Source organism: Mus caroli, chromosome 11 (genome assembly GCF_900094665.2).
Source record: "Mus caroli chromosome 11, CAROLI_EIJ_v1.1, whole genome shotgun sequence".
NCBI classification, from domain to species: Eukaryota; Metazoa; Chordata; class Mammalia; order Rodentia; family Muridae; genus Mus; species Mus caroli.
Genome location: NC_034580.1, coordinates 31539787 through 31561029, shown reverse-complemented (window position 1 = coordinate 31561029; position 21243 = coordinate 31539787). Strand labels below are relative to the sequence as shown.

The following is a 21243-nucleotide window of genomic DNA, read 5'->3' as shown; positions in this document are numbered from 1 at the left end:
TTTTGGGTTTAAGTAATCCTTCCTCAGCCTCTTGAGTAGCCGAGAGACAGGTGCACTTCACTATGACTGGCAAAATATGTCCTTCCTTCTCCTCCCTTGCCACCCGCTGGAAGTCCTCTTAAGGAAGCAGATCCATAGCATTCCTAATTTTAGGGACCCTAAGGAAAGCCAGCTACATTTGCAAATTACGGAGAGGAGGGTTGAAACAACACGGGGAGAATTGAATAGGAGGAAGACAGATGGTGTGAGTGCTGGGGGGGAAGGGACGAGAGATCCTGGAAAACTTATGTTCGCCGATTTGCAAGAATGTTTTCACTTAACCACTTCTTGCCTGACTCCTGGTTCTCAATCACAGAAAACAGGGTGTGTCAAGATTTGGGGCCACATGCGCCAAGAGCCGGGACACTCTGGCGTAGAGAGAGCCTAGCCTCCTGGGGCAGAACGGGGTGGTCGGCGATTGGGACTGTCCCACGAGGGGGCGCGTCTCGGGCTCTAGGACCCGCCCTCGCCGCGCTGGGCGCGGGGAGGAGACCCGGGAACCCCGGAGCCCGGCGCTCCGCCTCCCGTTTCCGGGGCAGCGCAGTTACCTGCACCGCCGGAGCCACACCTGGCGGAGGCAGAAGTCTCGGGGCGCGCGGCGGGGCTCCGGCAGGGGCTGCGGGCGGCGGCGGCGTGGAGCGCAGCGCGCGGCAGCAGGGGCAGGCAGGCGGCGGCTCGGGCCGCTCTCCCTGCTGGCTGGCCGCGGACTCGGGCCGGCTGGGCGCCGCGGCGGGCGCACATGGCAGCGTGAGAGGCGGGCGGCGCGGGGCTGGGGCCGCAGGGCCGCATGGACAGAGGCGCCACTCCGGCCGGCCCCCGTTAGGGCCCCCGATCCGCGGGCGCCACCCCCCGATCATGCTGCCTCGGCGGCTGCCTGGACCCAAAGCGGCCAGCCCGAGCCGCTGAGCCCCGTGGCGGCTGCGAGCTGCATGGGGGAGCGCGGGCCAGGCTCGGGAAGATGCCCCGGCCGGAGTTGCCCCTGCCGGAGGGCTGGGAGGAGGCGCGCGACTTCGACGGCAAGGTCTACTACATAGATCACAGGAACCGCACCACCAGCTGGATCGACCCGCGGGACAGGTAGGACCCGGAGTGCTCCGACCCGGACCCGGCACCGCGCCTGGGCCGCACCTGCCCTTAGTGTGCAGGGGGACTCTGCGTGTCTCTTAACAGGTCTTAGTTTGCCCCCTCCACACCCTCACCCCTCCTTGAGCTGTACAGGAGTACAAAGCTCCGAAGAGCTGCAGAGAGGGGCGGACGCCAAGCGGACTGCCGGCAGCCAGCCCCAGGTGGAGGACTTAGGCCCTTGTGGCACCTGCCCAGAGTTTTGACCTTAAGCTCTAGCAGGGTCCCCGGCTCATTTAGAAAGCGACGTCTGGCCAGGGTGAAGGCAAAGACCAAAACCAGATGAAGCGAATCTTCCCTGGGAACTCCCTTGGCTGAGGAGGGGTGATCTGGCATGGAGGGGTGGTAGGGAGCCCACGGGTCGCTGGGAGACTATTGAAGGAAGGACATTTTGGCGAAGAGAAAGCAGCTTTTTGACAGGTGCTTCGTTGGCTGCCGAGAAAAGCTTTGGAGCAAGTCTGGGGAAGCCGGAGGTGGGAGGGGAAGGAGGGAGCGCGGGGGAGGGCAAAAGAGGGAGACTGGTTCTCCAGGAATCTCACAGCAAGTTGGAAGCTGTTAGGATGCAGATAGAGGTGAGAGGCCTCTGGCAAAGCCCTGCCTGCCCTAGCCTCCTTTCTTCCTTCTGGGACCAGAGGCTCCTCAACAATCCTGACCTTGGTGGGCACCTCGCTGGGTGTGCGTAGCTTGAGCTTTTCCTGAGGCAGGTAGTCTTACCATCCCAGACTCCTTCCCACTTTCAGTTACTCACACCTGGCCCACATCTGCCCAGGAAGGAGGGGAGTCGTCCTTTGCCAAGAAGGAGTGTGGTCAAAGTATCCTAGGAATGTTAAATTTTCACTTGGTCTGTGACCTTGGGGGTTTGGTGCCCGTAAAGCCACCCGGGATGAATTTTTTGGACCTTTCATTTTATGGGGTTCAGATGAAGGGGATCTGAGACATCCAGAATGGGGTGTATAGCAAGATGAGGGTTAAAGAAAAAAGTAGGAAGCAATGAGTTCACTTTCTCATGAGTTCGTTCGTTCATTCATTCATTCATTCATTCATCGTTTCTTGAGCTCCTACTCTGCTCAGCGCTAGTCTTCATCACTTAATTTGGAAGAGAAAAAATTAATACTACAGAGTGTTAGACAGGCTGCTTTGATCTTTTGGCCTCAGTTTCCCCTTGTGTCTGATTAATGGTTTGCTTGGAAAGGAAGGAGTGATAGTGGAAACTCAGAAGCTAGACAGACAGGCCAGCCAGGGCTACACAGTGAGACCCAAAAGTTGGAAAGTTTATAGAAAACGCAAGCTCAGTTCCTTCCCACATGCCTCACTCCACCTCTTCCCCCTCTCTTTCTGTGTGTGTGTTTAATAACGGTGTGTATGCGTGCTTGACAGTGTGTGTGCATATGGAGGTGGGTGGACAATTTGTTACAGTCTAGTAGCTCCTTCCACTTCACAGCCTCGGTATATCAAAGTCAGGGGTTAGGCTCAGGGCAAACCGCTTAACCCACGAACCATCTCACCAACTCTCAACTCCAATTTCCCCTGGCTTATTTGTTTGTTTATTGCTTATTTACTTTGGATCTTCACGATAAGATCTTACTGGGTATCCTTGGCTGGCCCAGAGATCTGCCTGCCTCTGCCTCCCGAGGGTTGGGATTAAAAGTGAGCGCCACTTTACCCAGCCTATTTCCCCTGTGTTTAAACGTAAGAGAAAAATCTGGAACCCAGAGATGTGATTTGCTCCCAGTGTTTGGCTATTTCCACTTACAAAATTGTCCTTGTGCTCTGCCTTTTAACCTCTAATCTTGTCTAGTTCTCCCCCAGGCCTCTCAGAGCGAGGTACTCCAGGGGACTTTGTAACTGTGTTGGGAAGCTTGGCAACTTGTTACCCCTTAGAACAGACAACTTCAAGCTTATGTGTCCTCCAGCATAAGTCCCTGCAGCTGAGCCCAGGGTGCTGTGTGAGCCAGGGTGCTCAGTGTTTGTGGATGAGCACTGCTTTGCCAGCCTTGATGACGACCAAGCATCTGAGAGAATAATACAACATAGAAAACTTCTCAAAAAAATACCAGTCATTCGTTGCCCTTGGAAAAGGGCAAGTGGGTAGCTTCCCAAGAACTGATTTGACTAGAAGGTAATAATATGCCAGGATGTAGAGTTGTTCGCCACATTTGTGGCTTTCTGGCTACCTGAACTGTTGCTTAATGCTTGCTTTTACACCAAGTCATTAAAAAAAATTTTTTTTTTATCATTTTCACTCATGGGAAACTAGCAATCTCTATTGCCATCAATAGAAAAGAATCTTTAAAAAGATACACCTCTACGTTGTCTAGACTACTTACTATGAATCACCGTCTGCACCCGGCCAGGCCCAGCAACCTCTGCGATCAGCAGACTGCCTTGGTGAGATGTCACAGCCATAGCAGTGCTTGCTGGAGCTGCTCACAGTCTTGACTTTTGCCGACCTCTCCATCCCGCCTGCACTGAGTTTCTACGAAGCCCCAAGCTTGGGGTCAGGGCTGCAGATCACTCTTGTGGCCAGCCAGCTTTGAGAGTTTTAGGGCGCAGCTTCTCCATTTTTAAAGTCTCTTGTATGCCTGGTTAGGGGTTGTCCCTTTTAACCCTGCCAAGGTGGGCATGGGCTCGTAGCTTAACCTAGGTGAGGTTTGAGAGCTTTCCTTTCCATGGGTGATGGAAGCAGTTTGCTAAGTGCTCTCCATGAGGCTCCCAGAGCTGTGATTTCAACCTTCCTGTCTCTCCATACCCCAGCTTTTTCTGAGACAGAAGGAGTTATGATGGGGAGAGCTGGGGAGCATAAGCTTGGGTCAATTTAACAAAGCTTAAAAGAGCTGCAGGGGTTAAGTGAGGGGCGAGGGAGGAGAGGTAGATTCCCCCAGAGTAGCTAGTTACATCTCTGTAACGAGTTAATGGTGTAAAACAAACAAATGAAAAGAAACATATTTAAGAAAATTCCACTCCTTGAGTGTGTGTGTATCTGAGGCGCACATCACAGCCATGCCTGCCCATTCCCCTGAATTTCAAAGAAGTAAGTCAAATGGTCCTTCAGTTGGAAAAGGGATTTCTCAGCCACCAAAGGACAAAATAGTGTCTCCGGTTACCAACCCTAAAGAATGTCTTGGCACATTCCGCCCTCTGGGACTAAGCTGTTTTGTGTGCTGTGCATGGAGCTGCTGGGGGTAGAGAATCCAGTTTTCAGCTCCCCCTTTCACCAGGGGGGTGGAAGAGCAGCCAAGCAGCCAGCTTTGCCAACTCTCTCCCCTTTTCACCCAGCGAAGACCAGGAGGCTGGAATTCCTGAGGACGGTTGTCCCAACAACGGGAGAGGGTCCAGTGGGCAGCTTGGACCCTGCCCACTGGGCCAAAGGCTGCAGTAGCACCCAGGCTTTATCCAAGTCAAGGCCAATCAGGGGAGGGACAGGTCCCTAGAGAACCAGGTACTGCGAGTCATACCTAACGCCCCCCCCCCCCCGCCTGCTCCCTTAGAACTGGGTGCCTTCTGCATCTGAGCATAGGTGCTTCTGGGAACTTCCAGTAAAGGGCCAGCCTCCTGCTGTGTTCAGCTTTGTGGCATGTAAAAACAGATGCACCAATTGTTCACTGAGGAAGACTGGATCCTGGAGACTGGCTCTACAGAGAAGATTCCTGAAGCCCGCTCCCTGGCTTTGTGTTCAGATCTTGCAGGACTCCCTGGGAACTTGGAACATTTTGGGGTCGGGGAGGGGTCCAGTAACAAGTCTAGTAGCTCAGGGCTCAGCTGTTTCCCGTACCATCATCAAACAGCCAATGTTTATCAACCTATTCAGAAATAATTTTTGTTGTAGGAGCTTAAGTCTATAGTAGTTGAAGGCCTTCCTCTAAGCCCTCTTAGTCCAGTGGAAGAGCATGAGTGTTCCCCACATGTAAACGAGGGCTTTTGCACATAAATTCTGGGCCCAGGGAACTCCAGGTTTATAACTCCTGCCATGGAGAAACTTGCAAACTGCTTGTGCCCCTCTCTAAGCCCTCTGTATGGTGGAGAACAGATAATAGTTGAGCATTTACTGTATTCAGGAGGACAGCTGAGGGGCAGCTTTCCACGGGTGGTTAGTTCTGTAACTCCTCCCTGGGATTTGAATTATCTGAGGTTCTAGGAGACTAAATTCAGTGAAGCCACATATCTTTATTTACTTACTAATTTTTAATAGCATTGGGGAATTGAACCTTGGGCCTCAGGATTGCTAATCAAATGCTCTATCGCTGAGCTACTGCCCCAGGTGGTGTCACCCAATTTTTTGCAAAACTTTCTGAATATTAGGCAGGCAGAATCTAAACAGCTCCTGTTTTTCCTATTTTATTTATTTATTTATTTACGTTTACATTCATTTTTAAAATTTTTATGTGCATTGGTGTTTTGGTATATGTCTGTGTGAGGGTGCTGGTTTCCTTAGAACTTTTGTTATAGAAGTTAGGAGCTGTCATGTGGGTGCTGGGAATTGAACCCAGGCCCCCTGGAAGAGCAGCCAGTGCTCTAGACCTCTGGTCCACCTCTCCAGTCCCTCCTGTTTGTGTACTAGTTGGTTGGTTGGTGTAGTGGTGTTGGGGTAGAACTCACATTTCAGCTTCCAGCCCACACTGGCTTGCTGACTCAGGACCTCTGCTCCACTGCGGCAGGAATTTGGCCTTGGGAAATGGAACTGAGCCAGGGATAGTCTCACTTACCTGTGGCCATTCTGCAGTGGCCATGATCAACCAGGTGGCAAGTGTGTTTCATGGAAACAGGGGTGGATATTTCGGTCCTGGAATTGTGGGCCTGCCACTTGGCCTCTAGTGACCTTGCCAAATGTCCATATCCTCTCTGCACCTTGGTTTTGCCTTTTTGTTTTCTGTTTGTTTTTGTACGAGGAGTTGCATATAAACTACCAAAGGAGGCTGTGTGAGCTGAAGAAGCAGAAGCAGGCAGGGTGGCTGCCCAGCCCAGCATAGAGCCTGGATGCAGGATGCACTGGAAAATGTCACTTCTTCGCTTTTCCTAGGAAAAGTACCTGTGAGATTCCTAAGTCTACCAGAGGCTGGGTCTCCGCCCAGCTGTGCAGTTGGAATGGGCCTTTCTGATGATGTAATCCAGGCTTCTGATTTCACTTTTGAAACTCAGACAAGTGACTTAGCCAAGGTCACACAGCAAATCAATTTCAGCCTTGAGTAAAGGTCGTCGCTCTTCTTTCTCTTATGGAAACTTTTCCCTAAATACCAGTTGCTGAGTCTCCTAAGCTATGGTGATTTGGTGAGCTAGCTGTTCATAGTCACTTTTGGCTGTGCTAGACAAGCAAGTCTCACCCGTGTCAAGCCCTTTGTGTGTAGTGTCTCTGGAATCTGTGATGCACGGAACACTGAAAGGCTAGTGATCAGACAAGAATTACTGTTTTTATCGGTTACCACGGATTTGGGGACGTTTTGACTGTTGTCACGTTCCAAGTTTACATTGTGACACACTTACTTAGGTGGGAGTGTCAAAGGTCTGCTGGAGAGGGAGTTTTCTCAAACCTGTGTGTTTCACGCTTGCACTTCTAATACCCCGTACATAAACACTTGCAACACTAGTACTTTCATGCCAGTTATTTGAGAGCTTTTCTACCAGTGTCCAGGCGTCAGTTTAGTTAGACATGATTACCCCTGTAATCCCAACACCCAGGAAGCTAAAGCAAAAGAATAATGCATTTGAGGCTAGCCTGGACTATATAATACCGTGGCATTCCTATTCCATGAACACCTACTATGCAAGGGAACAACTTGTGTCAGTTGTAAGACATGGGTTATAAAACACTACTAGAGATAAACAAGAAAGTAAAGAGGTTTGGAAGCCCACCAAGGCGTGAAGCCATAATAAGTGGTAACCACGTGTTGTCTTAACTTTAAGCTGCTCTGTGGGTTCAGCATTTTATCAGGATCTCATTTAGATCTTTCACCAACTGTAGGAGGTCAATAGGATCACCCGTCTGTCTTCAGATGGGGAAACTTAGAAAGGTTAAGTTAAAATTAATACCCAGCAAAGCAGGCCTCTCAATCAATACCCTATCTATTTAGTAGTAGCCTGCTCCAACTTGATCTATGTCAGGCTCACAACGAACCCTTTGACAAGTTAGGCTGGAGTTACTGAGTACTCTCAGAACGAGCAAATCTGGCGTTGATCTCAGGGGGAAGATGCCGCTAAAATCCCTTCACTGGAGAAGCCAGTGGTGGCCCCTGTGGCAAGCTTAGGAGATTGTTTAGAATCTATTCTGTGCCTTCTGGGCACAGAAGCCAGGAGGATGAGAGACCAGGGAAGGAGACAGAGTCTCTGAAAGATACAAAGTTGTACAGTGAGGTCATGGTCGATTCCCAGTCGCTTGGGCAAATCTGCCAGCCAGAGAATGAGGAGGCAGCTCCTCTCTGTCCTTATCCCTCCCCCTTCTAGGAGAGGGCTTAGCCAAACTGACCTGATTTTCCAATTCCCCAGGGTCCCAGGTAGCCGGGAGAGAAACACTGCCCTTTTGAAGAGAGAGAATCAAATTGCCTTAGTTACCAGGGAGGCTGGCTTGTCAAGTGCAGGTGCACCAAAGGAGAGACAGGCTTGCCTGTGTGAGAGCAAGAGGTAGCCTGCATGGCCAGGATTCGATGACGGCATCTTCAGGGCATGCTAACCTAGTGGCTGGTGGCTGGTGGCTGGTGGCTGTCCATGTAGCGTCAAGAGCGTGCTGAAAACACCTGGCACCTTCTCAGCTCCCCTTACTCAGCCAGAGGTCCAGATAAGTGGAATCAACTTCACTTAAAGAACTGGCACTGGCAAATGACTCTTTGAAGAGGGAGCACTTCCTCCCTGGAGAGGACCAAGAGCTGGACCTGTGCTGAGTCCACATGGGATGGCCACACCGTGCTACCTCTCCCTGTCTTGAATCTCTGTTTCAGAATGTGATAGGGGGAGAGAAAAACTATGATTTTTTTAAAATCAATTTACCTCTGTATAGAAGCCATTTAAGCCTCTAGCTCTTAGGCAGGAAACCTCCTCCTACCAACATAACTTAGTGGGATGGGGAGGACAGGATAGACAGTAGCTGGGCAAGGAGAGCATTCTATAAAAACGCTGGTCTGGGAAGAGTAGATGTGTTGAGAGAGTGGGGAGGGGGGAACAAAAAGAAAGGACAAGTGTGTAGGGTCACGTGCTCCCCCACTCCCCACTCCCCACCCCCACCCCCCGCCCCCTAGTGCCTCCTAGATGCTTCTACCCATGACATCTCCCAGTTGGGAAGAAACGGGATCTTTCAGTTTCAAATGTCTGCCAAAGAAAAGGGACTGAGGCTTAAATTCTCACTCAATGGTCAGCCAGGGAGGGGGGAAATGAAGCTGTGTCAAGATTAGGGACACCTTTGTTGGCTTTTTCTTTTTTTTCTTAGCCCTCCATTCATCACTGGCTGGCAGCAGGGACACCAGGCAGGCAGCAGCTGCTGAATGTCCCCAGTCGGCTGCCTGCTGTTGTCCAGCCAGGGTTTGGTGGCACTCTCTCCCCCAGCCCCAGTCCCACCCCCACCCCCACCCAACACCTTGGCTTCTCCTGTCCCTGGGCCAGTCATTGGAGTATCCCTGGGATTCACCGATGACTGGCAAACGACATGGAGGGATAAGATGTCAAGAGCCAGGCGTCAGGTGTCTGCTCGAATGAGATGGTGGAAATAACCTTCCCACCCTGCCTCGACGGTGGCTTTATCAAGCTCCCTGAGCCTTTCTCTGTGTGCTTCAGGAATGGTTTGCAAGTGTGAACCAATGCAGCTTGAGTTCTGAGAGAAAGGGAAACCAAAGGGAAGGTACTTTAGTAAATAGATACAGCAAAAGAAACAGACATAACTGTCATTGTACATACTCCATTCTCTTAGGGGAAAACACATGCATGGCTGTAGCTCACCATAAATACAACCCATCCCACGGTTCCCTGAACTTCATAAAGATCACTGGAGGACACCAAGTCACATCGGATACTATAGCCACTCACAAATGTCAACGAACTGACTTCTCCTTAACTGTAAAATAGGGAGATGTAAAATACACCACGCCCACCCAAAAGTTTGTTTGGAGAGATATTACTAATGTGTATGATCACAGCGCCCTGTCTAATACCAGGCTTTCCAAGTGAAGCCGTTACTCACTAGGTAGACTGATTTATCCACCTGTTTTAGCAGAGGAATTAACCCCACCGTTTCCTCCTTCCCAGCTAAAGTCTCTCAATGGCCACAGCTCCCTTGAACCAGGCTGACATGGGTGCTTGCCAACCATCTTGGCAGCACTCACTATATAAATAAATCAATAAACTTTTCCTCCTGGGTCTTATCAGAGGCAAGCCCTTCTTTGGAATTTCTTGAGTGGAGTGACTTTCGGGTGAGCTGGCACCAAGACGGTGCGCATGAAGCAGGAGTAATGAGTTTGTGCCTGTCATGGTGGGGCTAAGGAGCATTCTCTTGTAACTGCTTTGTGGGATCGTCACTTCCCTCCATTTCTTTCCCTTTAGCTGCTGGAGAATATGGGGGTTTTGGCAAGCTTGAGGTGCAGAAGGGCCCCTGGCATTTATCAGTCCCACCCAGCCAGGTGTTGGCCATTCATTCCACAGGTATTTATGGAGTAGTGCCTGCGGTGCTGAGGAGGATCAGAGCAAAGTCCCTCGGTAGTGGTTTGGACGCATGGTTGGGGAAGAGTAGCCAATAGTTACCCATGTGAGGAAAACAGACACGCCATGCTGGTGGTATGAAGTCTGGATTTGGAAACTGGAGACCTTTGTGCCCGCCGTAGGGTGTTCCTGAGCTTGCTGTGGTGAGCTGGTTTGAGTGCTGGGAAGGCAGGTTGTGAAATACGAAGTCTCCAGCTCGTGGGATTTTACTATAGGTTGGTGAGTGACGTAGCATGTACGGAACTATGCAAATTCACAGAACTATGCAAATTCACAGAACTATGCAGATACAGCAAGAGGTGATGGGGCCCTCTGAGTCCAATTCCTTCCTCCCCCGACTGGATGTCATTTAACAAATATTTATTGGACAACGTGCCTGGATTATGCCAGCCTGCATTCTCCACTGGTGAATCAGCATCGATATCACTACAGAAGTCGTTGCCCTCCTGAGGCTTATCTTCCAGAGCACTCCCTGATCACCAGCCTTCAGGAGGCATCAGAAGGCCTCAAAGCAGTGGTCTTCAACCTTCCCAATGCTGCGACCCTTTAATACAGTCCCTAACCATAAAACTATTTCCTTTACTACTCCATAACTGTAATTTTGCTACTGTTATGAATCGTATTATAAATATCTGTGGTTTCCAATGGTCTCAGATGAACACTGTGAAAAGGTCATTTGACACCACCCTTCACAGGTTGAGGACCAGTGACTCAGGAAGTAGAGAACGAAAGGTGGAGGGAGAGTCTAGAGTCACTCCAAGAGCGTTCCAGTTTAGACTATGGTATGTGGCAAGACCCCCGCCTCCAAAAGAAAAAGAGAATAGAAAAATCCTTAGTTGATCCTGGGGTGCAGCTAGATTGGAGAATCATAGCTATAGTTAAATATCTGCTTTCCAGTCGAGTTGGGATGAGATTATGTGGAGGAAGTCCTGCATGAAGGGCACCCAGTGAACATCATCTCAAAGCAAGTCATAATACATTCTACTTGGAAGCACTGAGTTGGTTCAGGAAATGGTGGTGCAGGCATCTAGGGGGTGTCAGGCGCTTTGCTTTTTGTGGTCTTTCCTCTTCTATACCTGTCTTTTTTTTTTTTTTTTTTGGTTTTTTCGAGACAGGGTTTCTCTATATAGCCCTGGCTGTCCTGGAACTCACTTTGTAGACCAGGCTGGCCTCGAACTCAGAAATCCGCCTGCCTCTGCCTCCTGAGTGCTGGGATTAAAGGCGTGCGCCACCACGCCCGGCTATACCTGTCTTGATATTGTTTTCCCAATGTGTGAAGTATGGAAGGCTCCTTGCCTTCTGTGGATGGGAAAACATCCCACCCACTTTGCATTTAGGATGCTTTTAAGTCAAATGGCCTAAGCTGTTTAGTGTTGTCAGCCTTGGGGCTAGGCTCAGCTTCCTTTCCACCTGAAAGACTAGCTGGGGATTCTACCTGCATCCACCAGCCCCTTGAAGAGTGGCCACTGGTGTCTCCACCTCCACACACACACACCCCGAATCATAGCTTGGTTGACCAGAACTGTTCCTATTTAATGCTTATTAAGACTTGACACTGTGTCCGTCTCTGGGCTGTGTGCATTGACTGTATCGTCCAGCTTTGCCCAAGAAACAATGCTGAGACAAAAATCTCTTGTCATCTCTAATCCTGATGCCTGGAAATCAGGGAGCAGGGAACTGAAAACTTACCTGTGGTTGCAAAGCTACTAAGTAGCAAAATGTTGCTTGAACCAGCTCACCTGTTCTTCCCCATTCTGTAGGTCAGGCCAGGCTAAGCTGTTAAGGAGAGCAATACTGAGTCTGGTCATTTTAGCCCGAGTTCCCTTCCCTTGCTGTGATCCTTTCACGGCTACTTAGTCACTTAGGGCTTTCTGCTTGATCTGCTCCTGTTTTAGCAGATGTGCCTCTCAGTATGCAGGGTTGGTGTGTTCTTCTGCATCCACTTGGTTTGTCAGCATCCCTCCAGGTAACACATTCCTTGGCTTAAGGTTCTATCCAAGATAGAGACTTCTGCCTTCTTGGAGACCCCATTCTGCTTAATGGAGCCCAATCAGGTGATTTGGGTCCAATCCTTGTTTGGCAAGAACCAAGTCTCCCTGTGGTTCGAGGCCCTGGATAGACCCGTGGGCTTGGTCTGGAGCATTTTTTTTTCAGCTGCTGGAGCATCCTTCGGGATGTTTGTTTTCACTGGAAGTCAAGAGAGTCTTTTAGGACTTGGGTTTGCTGAGCCGGAAGATGGTCTGGCTATGCTTGGATTACCTTCCACTTGTACACACTGGGTAGAGTTGAGACTAAGACTTCTAAGCCAAGTGTGGTGGCACACACCTATAATCCCAGCACTTGGGAGGCTGAGGCAGGAGGATCACAAGCCCAGCCTGGGCTACTCAAGAAACCCTTCCTGGAGAAGAAGAAAAAAGGAAAGATAGATAGGAAAGAAGGAAGGAAGGAAGGAAGGGAGAGAATTCCATGGGTTTCATATGTGTGATTCCTGATAGGCACTGAGCACACACTGACATCCGACCGGTGCTCAGGACAGTGACACATCAAACAAAACGAGGCAGACTGGGAGAACACAGGTAACACACCATGTCAGGGTTACCAAAGGTCAGGGTGCAACGTTATTTTTTTCTTTAGTTTAAATAAGAGAAACATGTTGGCTGCCTCTTTGCCTCGTTAGCTAGCCTGTCTTCACCACAGCCAGGAGTCCATGGCCCAGTATTGGCAACAAGCAGTAGTATTCCTGACTGTAGCCAGGAAATTTTTCTTCTCAAGGCCACTCGATCTGCTGACCTCGGCGAGCGTCATTCTGGAGTGACTCCATGTAGATTCACTGTGTTATTCAACCAAGACCAGATCTCTGGAGGAGAGATGAAGACTCAAAGCTGGGATAAAGAAGCCCCAAGCGCTGAGGATGCAGTCTTAGGTTAGATAACTACTGCTCAGAGGGGCAGATCTGCACCAGTCATGAGAGAGATCCAAAGAGAGCTGCCTTACCCTCAGGCTCCCCCACAGCCCTGCTCATGATCCCTTCCTGCTTCTTATCCCAGAGGCTCTTCTTGTCTCTCAGATTCCCATGGCCTTTTCTGCTTAGATTCTACCCCAGAATAGGCCTTCAGCCTGCATACCTCTGTTCTATCACCCATGCAGACCAGGAGGGCCACACCCTCTGCCTGTATCTCCCTTGTGCCTCAGCACTTCCCTCCATCCTCTCTACCACGACTCTTGGAACAAAGTGCCAGCCCCAGCGGTGTTCAAATACTGCACCCCAGAGACTTCTTGGTCTCCCAGCAGTACCACCACTGCTTCACGATGGTCATTTTTACAGGGAAATGGGAGGCACTTTTCATTCTCCCTCTCTGCCCATCCCTATCCGATTGCTTCATATCTCCCAGCCTTTAGCTGCCTGCTCTCAGGGGCCCCTTTCTGCGTACCTGTATCATGTGAGAATTTCAGCAATCCCGCAGACTGCTGCTGCAGATCCACACACCAGTCTTATCTTGGTCTCAAACGTGTTGAAGCAGGTGGTTGGTCAGATTCTACAGGTTTGCATGGGATACAGTGCAGTGCGGGCCTTCCTCCTGCCTGGTTCCCATCACCCCTGCCCATAGGCCCTGGCTACTTTCCAAAGCATCCGTCTTGAGCCTCCCCTCCTTCCATCAAGCTGCCAGATTCTGTTCTTTTCCCAGGCTTCGGATGCCTCATTCCTTCCCGTGTTCCTGCAGAGGCTGAGGTAACAGTAGAGACCAGGTGAGGGGCCTCTCCCTCTGTTGGCCAGCCTGTGCTCAACTTGAAGTTCCTGCATCATGCCCCAGTGCGACCACCCCCTTGGAAGCTGGCTGGTGCTTGTTTTCTTTTTTCTCTCTCTTTTTTTTTTTAAGATTTAGCTGTCTTAACACACACCAGAAGAGGGCGTCAGATCTCGTTACGGATGGTTGTGAGCCACCATGTGGTTGCTGGGATTTGAACTCTGGACCTTTGGAAGAGCACTCGGGTGCTCTTACCCACTGAGCCATCTCACCAGCCCTGGTGCTTGTTTTCTAAGCCTCGTTTGCCTTACTTATAAAGAAAAGATAATAATAGTGCTGGCTTTACTGTTGGTGTTATTATTTGTCTTAATATTTATTTTATGTATGTGAGTGCACTGTCTCTGTCTTCAGACACACCAGAAGAGGGCATCAGATCCCATTACAGATGGTTGTGAGCCACCATGTGGTTGCTGGGAATTGAACTCAGGTCCTCTGGAAGAGCAGTCAGTGCTCTTAGCCACTGAGCCATCCCTCCAGCCCAGTGTTACTGTTATTTTAGTGGTATTTTTTAAACAGAGTCTTACTCTGCAGCCCAGGCTGACCTTAAACTGTTACCAATACTGTTGCCTCAACTTTTCAAGTGCTGAGTCTAAAGATAGAGGCTATCACTTTTTTGTTTGTTTGCTTTTTGAGGCACAGTCTCACTGTGTACCTCTGGCTCTCCTGGATCTCACCATGTAGACCAGGCTAGCCTCAAACTCAGAGATCAGCCTGCCTCTGCCATCCAAGCCTTTGGGACCAAAGAGATGTGCCACCACATCCAGGTATGAACTGTCACTTTAAAAAAAAAAAAAGAGTGTTTTTTTTTTTTAATCTCGTTTGGTCTAGGGAGATGACTCTGTTTGGTAAAGTACTTGCTCTGTGATTAAGTTTGATTCTCAGTACCCAACATAACAGCTAGGTATGGGTAGAGAAAGATGGGGAGATCCCTGGGATTTCCTGATCTAGCTGAATGAGAGAGCTCTAGGTTCACCGAGGGACTCTCTCTCAAAACAGGCAGTGGAAAGTGATTAAGGAAGACGTCCAGTGTGGACCTCTGGCTTACACACACACACACACACACACACACACACACACACACTCAAACATACCCATAAAATACATAAGCAAATGAATAAATGCTCTTTCTGGGTTAGGTGTTTAGCTCAGTGGTAGAACATTTACTTATTCAGGAGCCCCGGATTTTATCCCTAGCACCACAGAAATAAAGGGACACACAACCCCCCTCAGCTTTCCCAAGCACACTTAGATAGTTAGTGTTTGGAATGATTTCAGGAAGACAGCCAAGTTGTAAAACTACTGTGTAAAATTCCCATGTCGTCTTTACCTGGATTTCTGCTTTCATTCTTCCCCCACACCCCCCATAACATAAAGCTTGAAGGCTCTGTATGAAATATAAATGCTTGCACCTAGAGAATCAGAGGTATTTCCGGTTTCTTCCAGCTTGGGTGTGTTTGCATGCACATCATGTGACATCTTGGGGTTGGGGGGGGACCAAGTCAAAACGTCATACTCACGGTGTTGCGTGGACAACCTGTATGCAGAGGCTGAAGGTTATCTTACATTTTCACCAATTTTGCTCATGTGGCATGAATCTGTAGGGTAGAACCTTCCATTTTCGAGTTATGTTGACGCTCAGATTTTTCAGACTTCTGAGCAGTTCAGATATTGGATTTGGGAACTATGGGTGCCCAGCTTTCCGTATTCAGAAAATTATCTTATTGAAGATAAGTTGGAGTCCTTTTCTCTTTCATTTTACAAAGTCTCCCCGACCTCCACAGTTCAGTCTTCAGTAGATGAAGTTACCAAATTCTCAACACTGCTCCTCCGCTTCTGGCCTCTGTGGGTCAGGGCGGTTCTGAAACCTGGCCTATCCTCTGCTTTAACTATTGCGCTGTTCCCCTATCCCCCATTATGACCACCGGGACCTCACCTCCTTTCAGGACACTGGCTCCCTGAGACCATCCTTTCCTGCCTCCCTGTAGTTAGGAGATCTGTTCTAGTCAGGGAGGCTGAGCTCACTTAGAACAGTGTTTGTCTAGCATGCACGAAGCCCTGGGTTCAATTCCCAGCATTCCATAAGATGAACATGATAGTGCACATTCCTGCAGTTCCATCCTTCGGAGGTTGGGGCAGGAGGGACCGAAGTTCAAAGTCATCTCAGATAGATAGATAGATAGATAGATAATAGATAGATAGATAATAGATATGTAGATAGATAGATACATAGATAGATAGATAGGTAATAGATATGTAGATAGATAGATGATAGATAATAGATAGATAGATAGATAGATAGATAGATAGATAGATAGATAGATAGATAATAGATAGGTAGGTAGGTAGGTAGGTAGGTAGATAGATAGATAGATAGATAGATAGATAGATAGATAGATAGATAGATAGATAGATAGTAAGTAAATTTGAGAACAGCCAGGGCTCCAAACAAAAACCAAAGAACAGAAAGGTCCATTCTGGTTCAAAGCTACAGTGGCCTACAAAGACTGGGCCTAGAGAAGAGAGATTGCATAAGGACTTCGGGGTGGGGAGCTCAAGAAACCAAAGCCAACAACCCCAGTCCACCTGGGACAGATGGGAAAGCAACTGAGGTACCATCATCTCTCTATTCTTCTTTTTGCCCTCCTCCCTGCATCCCCATGCATAAACCTGCCTTTTACGAACCTGTGACTTTGGGTAACCTCTTAAGTACTCAGAAATATCAGTAGTTAGTAGACTACTGTAGTGTTCTTGTGCTGGTGACCCAACTGAGTGAAAGGCTGTATAGCTCACCTCAAACCCTCAGTTCAGACACAAGCAACAAGAGATGTTGACTGAAAAGATAAGGCATTGGCCCTGAACTGGATTTCCATGGTGGATAGGCCTGTACTGACCCTAGCAACTGTTCACTAGGGTGTGGTCACCAGCAGTGGGTATCTGTATGGCATTCTTTCCCAGAACCAGAGAGCAATTGTTCTAAAGCTCATGACACAGGTCTACCACATCTGAGCATTTGCTTTGTTCCAGACCATCCATCCCCTGTGGCAAACTCCTATTCACGCGTATGAACCCTCTCCTCTTCTCTTGTCCCTCAGAACGTGAGCTCTAGGCCAGCTCATGACCACGACCTCGGAGCTTTTTAGAGATTCCCAGTAAATCAACCTCTGCGTTAATTTTTAAAAGATGTTTAATTGACACATTCATCGCACATCATGTTCCGCTACAATGAGGTGACTCTGTGACAGGTATGAGCTGTGTAAGACAGGGTGTACTTTCAGCGGGTTCCAGCAGTACATGGGATGTGAGCTCAGGCTGGAACATGGAGCACTCCAGGCTGGGTGGCCTCTTTTCTTGGTGTGCAGCCCAAGCCTCTTTCCTGTGAGCTCTGATCTGGGATCTGCCACATGGCTGCGGTGTCGTGAGCAGTACACTTTTACAGCCTGCTATAAACACTATCAGAAAGGAACTTCTTAGCTCACTCTCAAAGCCTAATGTGGGGTAAGGTATCAAAGCGGGGTGGGGTGGAGCAGGGCGACTAGGCTCACCTGATTAGGCCTTCACACCTGCTGAGAAAATGCAAGGCTATGAGGCCACATCTCGGTGACTGGGAGTGTCGGATGCCAAAGGTTAGAATGGCAGAGCTCACTGTCTGGGGGCCAGGGGGCCAGTGAGGGACCGTCACCAGAGTATTGTGTTTACTGCCTGTTGGCTACATTGAGGAGATAGAAAGGCATCAAACAGGTCACTGAGGCAGGATTGCAGTCTTCCAAGATCACAGACAGGAGCAAGATGGGGAGGCGTGAAGGTTCCCCAGCAGGCTTCCTGGGCTGGAACTTGTGGGCCTATTTACCCTCCACCCCCAAAAGGAAGGACTGACAGAAGACAGTAATCATGGCGGGCAAGGGAGGCTTGGGCTGGGTAACCCAGAAGCCTGCATATAAACCCTAGCCTGAGCCTGGGGCCCTACAAAGCGGTGCCTACTCTGGGCTGGCTTACCAGAGGGTAGGGAGCTAGCCACAGGCAGCAGAGAGTACAAGTTGGTTTCTCCTAGCATGGAGGTGGCAAGGGTGTGTGACCAGATTCCAGAGCCTTTGCCATTCCAGATTGGGACACTACCCTTCCTGGTGGTGCTCAGCTGTGAACTGTGTTTGAGTGTAAGCAAGGACCTTGCCCCTGCACATTCCTGAGATAATGTGCCAGGCCCTGCCTCGGCCTTCCCCTTGCCCCCAATCCTCCCTAGAAATCCCTGACAATCTGCAGCAGAGAGGCTGACACCCTTCCTGGGTTCATTTCTAGTGTGTTTCATTCATATCTGTGTGTGGCTGTGTAGATGACCCAAGAACGAATCTTTAGCAATCTACCCAAAGTCCTTTTGGGAACATCCCAGGAAAAGAGACCAATATTCTGTCAAAGCCCCAGATAGCTTTCCCCCTTCCATTTTTTCAAAGCAGGGTTTCTCAAAGTGTGGTCCCCAATAACTCCTGTGCAAGCCACTCCCCCAGAACTACATGACCTGGATAGAATAAAATCTCAGGGTTTTTGGGTATCCGTTTTCAATATGCTTCTTGCTCTGTTCGAGAAGGGCGGCCTTGAGATATCACTCCTGTCCAGTGCTCTCCTTCCCTAGAAGATGCTCCATTTGGCCTGCTTGTGCGGGGCACATCTTCATTCTTCTACTGAGAAACTTCCCCATTGCTTTCATGGAGACTGCTCCACTCAGTGGGGAGCCCTGCAGAGCAGGGCAAGGAGTGCTGCTGCTTCCCACCAACTGCCTTCTTCTGCCCCTGCTGCGGTGTGAGCACGAAGCCCAGGAGAGCCTAAGCTGAGACTGGCTGAGACATCACTTGCCTGTTGGGGGCTGAGATGTCCTTGAGCATGTATTGTTTGTGTGCATGTGTGTATTTGAGGCAGGGTCTCAAAGTGCTCTGTAGTGAGTACTGAAGATGACCTTAAACTCCTGATTTTTCTCCCTCTCTCGGTGCTGGGATCACAGGCATGCCATGCTGGGCTCGTGCAATGCTGGGAATCCAATGCAAGGCTTCATGCATGCTGGGAATCACACTAACAAGTGAGCTATATCATTATCCCCTGTGCATTTTTTTTAAGATGGCGCTCTATGCAGTGAGGCTGATCTTGAACCTCCTGCCTCCATCTCCAAAACACTGGTATTATAGGAGTGTGCCACCTCACCTGGATCAATGGCATGATCTTCCTAAGAGGTTCCCCATTGCTATTATCTCAACCTAATAACTGTTGACCCAATCGACAGACATCAGACTAAGCTGCCAGTACCTTAGACAGGTTCTCTCTGTTGTGTTGGTTGTGGGAGAGCCAGGTTCCTGGGATCCAAGATTGGTGTCTGTAACCCAGTCCTGAAATACAAAAGTTCCCATCTTTTTCTTCTTGACCCCCCACCCTCCCAAACCTGCCTTACCTGTCCTGGGGCGTCCTCTGAGCTGGCTTATAATAGACAGTGAGACTTGGAAATGGTAGGCCTGACCTAAGGAGGGTCTGCATGGTGCTGTGACCATAGGGCCGGCAGGTTGGGGAAGGGACCACTCTCTATAGAAGGCTTAGGACTGCCTTGAAAAGGAACTGGCTAAACAGCCTCAGAGTTGCTGAGGGCTCCAGCAGTGAATGCTTCAAGATGGAGCTGGTGAGTCAAGCTTTGATATTTAAAAAATAACATATTGATGGTAAAGGTAAGTTGCTATGGTGACCGTCTGCTGGTGGTAGTGTGTTGTTTATTGAGGTCATATAAAACTTTACTTTTTTTCTCTGTCCTCATCTTTCAGACCAGGCTGGCCTGGCAGCTGAGGCCAGAGACGTATAAGAACTTTCATAGTCACACAGCAAGTTGGCAAGAGTGCTGGGGTTTCTGTCCCTACTCATACTGCATTGTCTCCTCAAGGTTGTTGGCTCATGAGTTTGCTACCATTCACAGAACCTTCCTCTGTGCATCCTGGCTAGAGAATTAGTTAAACTCTCCAGGGTGCAGTGGCTGGAGTTGGAGTCTTAGAGGAAGTTCTTGCTTCATTCCTGGATCCCACAGACCCTGCTCTGAGGACAAGAATGGCCCAGAGGTGGGCAGTGTAACTGGCAGAGATGGACCTTGGGCATCCTCAGGCCACCTCCCATGCCCTCCTTTGCTTCTTGCCCGCTGTGTGGAACAGAGGGTGTGTGTAGGGCTGCCTGTCCTATGTTCCTGCTGTCCCAGCTCCCTGGAGAGATAGACAGGAGACGTGGAGAGGAGAGGCCAGTGCTGCTGACAGCTTGGTTGCTACTGCTAATAGCTCAGGGACTAGGTCCTCTCAGATGTCTCTGTCTTCATTCAGAGGCTCTCTTGCAAATCAGTGGCCAGGTGACATGAGAAAACAACCTCCCACTCATGAGAACCCCTCCACAGGCCCTGTGTTCCAGAGGCCAGCTTTTATGGTACACCCCCAGGCTGCCTGGGCTTTGTTCCTGTTCTCTGTCAAAAGATGATTTTTTAAAATCTGTAGTTTAAGCCTGGCCTGGTGGCTCACACCCTAATTCCAGCACTTAGGAGGCAGAGGCAGAAGGACTCCTTACTACAAATTTGAGGCCAGTGCATCTCAATAAAAAGGGGTGGGGTGTATAAATGGATGGATGGATGGATGGATGGGCATATGAGTCAGTAAGTCTGGGGCTGTTCCTCGCTGCTTGGATTTGTATGTAAACCACGGGAAGTCACAGTACTTGATCTGTTTACAGCGTTTTCCCGGTCCCCAAAGTCCAGAAGTGGAATCAGCCTCCTTATATTTTTTATTAGATTGTTACTCAGTATGATCCTAACCATAATTAAAGAAGCATTTGTAGTTTACATTAAGCAAAACTTGGTTATTATCATACCGAAAAGAAAATCATGACTCATGGTTCACTGAATGACCTCAGACTTACAAAATAGCAGAGAATGACCTTGAATTTCTGATCTGCCTCTACCAGGGTCCTGAGTGCTGGGACTTCAGGCCTGATGGGACATGCTGCCTCCCGCACTCTAGGCAAGCACTCTGGGTGACATCCCCAGCCCTCAAACTAAATTAAAAAAAAAAATTATTTACTCTTTTATGTAGCAACAGACATACCAGAAGAGGGCATCAGATCCCATTACAGATGGTTGTGAGCTACCATGAGGTTGCTGGGAATTGAACTGAGGACCTTTGGAAGAGCAGTCAGTGCTCTTAACCACTGAGCCATTTCTCTAGCCCCTAACTAAATTATTTTTAATTTAAAGAGACATAATAGAAAGTTTGTCATTTTAACAGTTTTTTATGATTTATGTTTAAATATTCATTTTGTGTGCTCTTGTGTGTGTGTGTGTGCACATGTGTGCGTTGATTTCCTTGGAGGCCAGCAGAAGGCACTGGATCCCCTGAAGCTGACGTTAGAGCAGTTGGGATCCACCTGACGTGGATGCTGAGAACTGACCTCCTATCCTCTGCAAGAACAGAATATGATTGTTAACACCAAGCTGTGTCTTGGTTAAATTTTCTTTCTTTCTTTCTTTCTTTCTTTCTTTCTTTCTTTCTTTCTTTCTTTCTTTCTTTCTTTCTTTCTTTCTTTCTTTCTTCCTTCCTTCCTTCCT

At 49.1% G+C, this 21243-nt stretch overlaps 2 protein-coding genes across 2 annotated transcripts in view; both read left to right on the top strand.

The window, feature by feature from the left end:
- The first annotated feature begins 306 nt into the window (after nucleotides 1-306).
- On the top strand, nucleotides 307-991 carry LOC110304241 (glycine-rich cell wall structural protein-like). Its single transcript, XM_021175479.1, has one exon. The coding sequence runs from the start codon at nucleotides 307-309 to the stop codon at nucleotides 943-945; it is 639 nt and encodes a 212-aa protein (XP_021031138.1). The 3' UTR covers nucleotides 946-991.
- The window catches only part of Wwc1 (WW and C2 domain containing 1), a 141751-nt gene continuing 121013 nt past the window's right edge, over nucleotides 506-21243 (top strand). The window contains exon 1 of the mRNA XM_021176839.2: nucleotides 506-1116. Within this exon, the coding sequence (XP_021032498.1) occupies nucleotides 998-1116 (119 nt within the window). The 5' untranslated portion in view covers nucleotides 506-997. The remainder of the gene's footprint in view (nucleotides 1117-21243) is intronic.

Bases quoted from the DNA above. Each gene is read 5' to 3' on its own strand.
- LOC110304241 (XM_021175479.1), top strand. From the start codon at position 307: ATGTTTTCACTTAACCACTTCTTGCCTGACTCCTGGTTCTCAATCACA.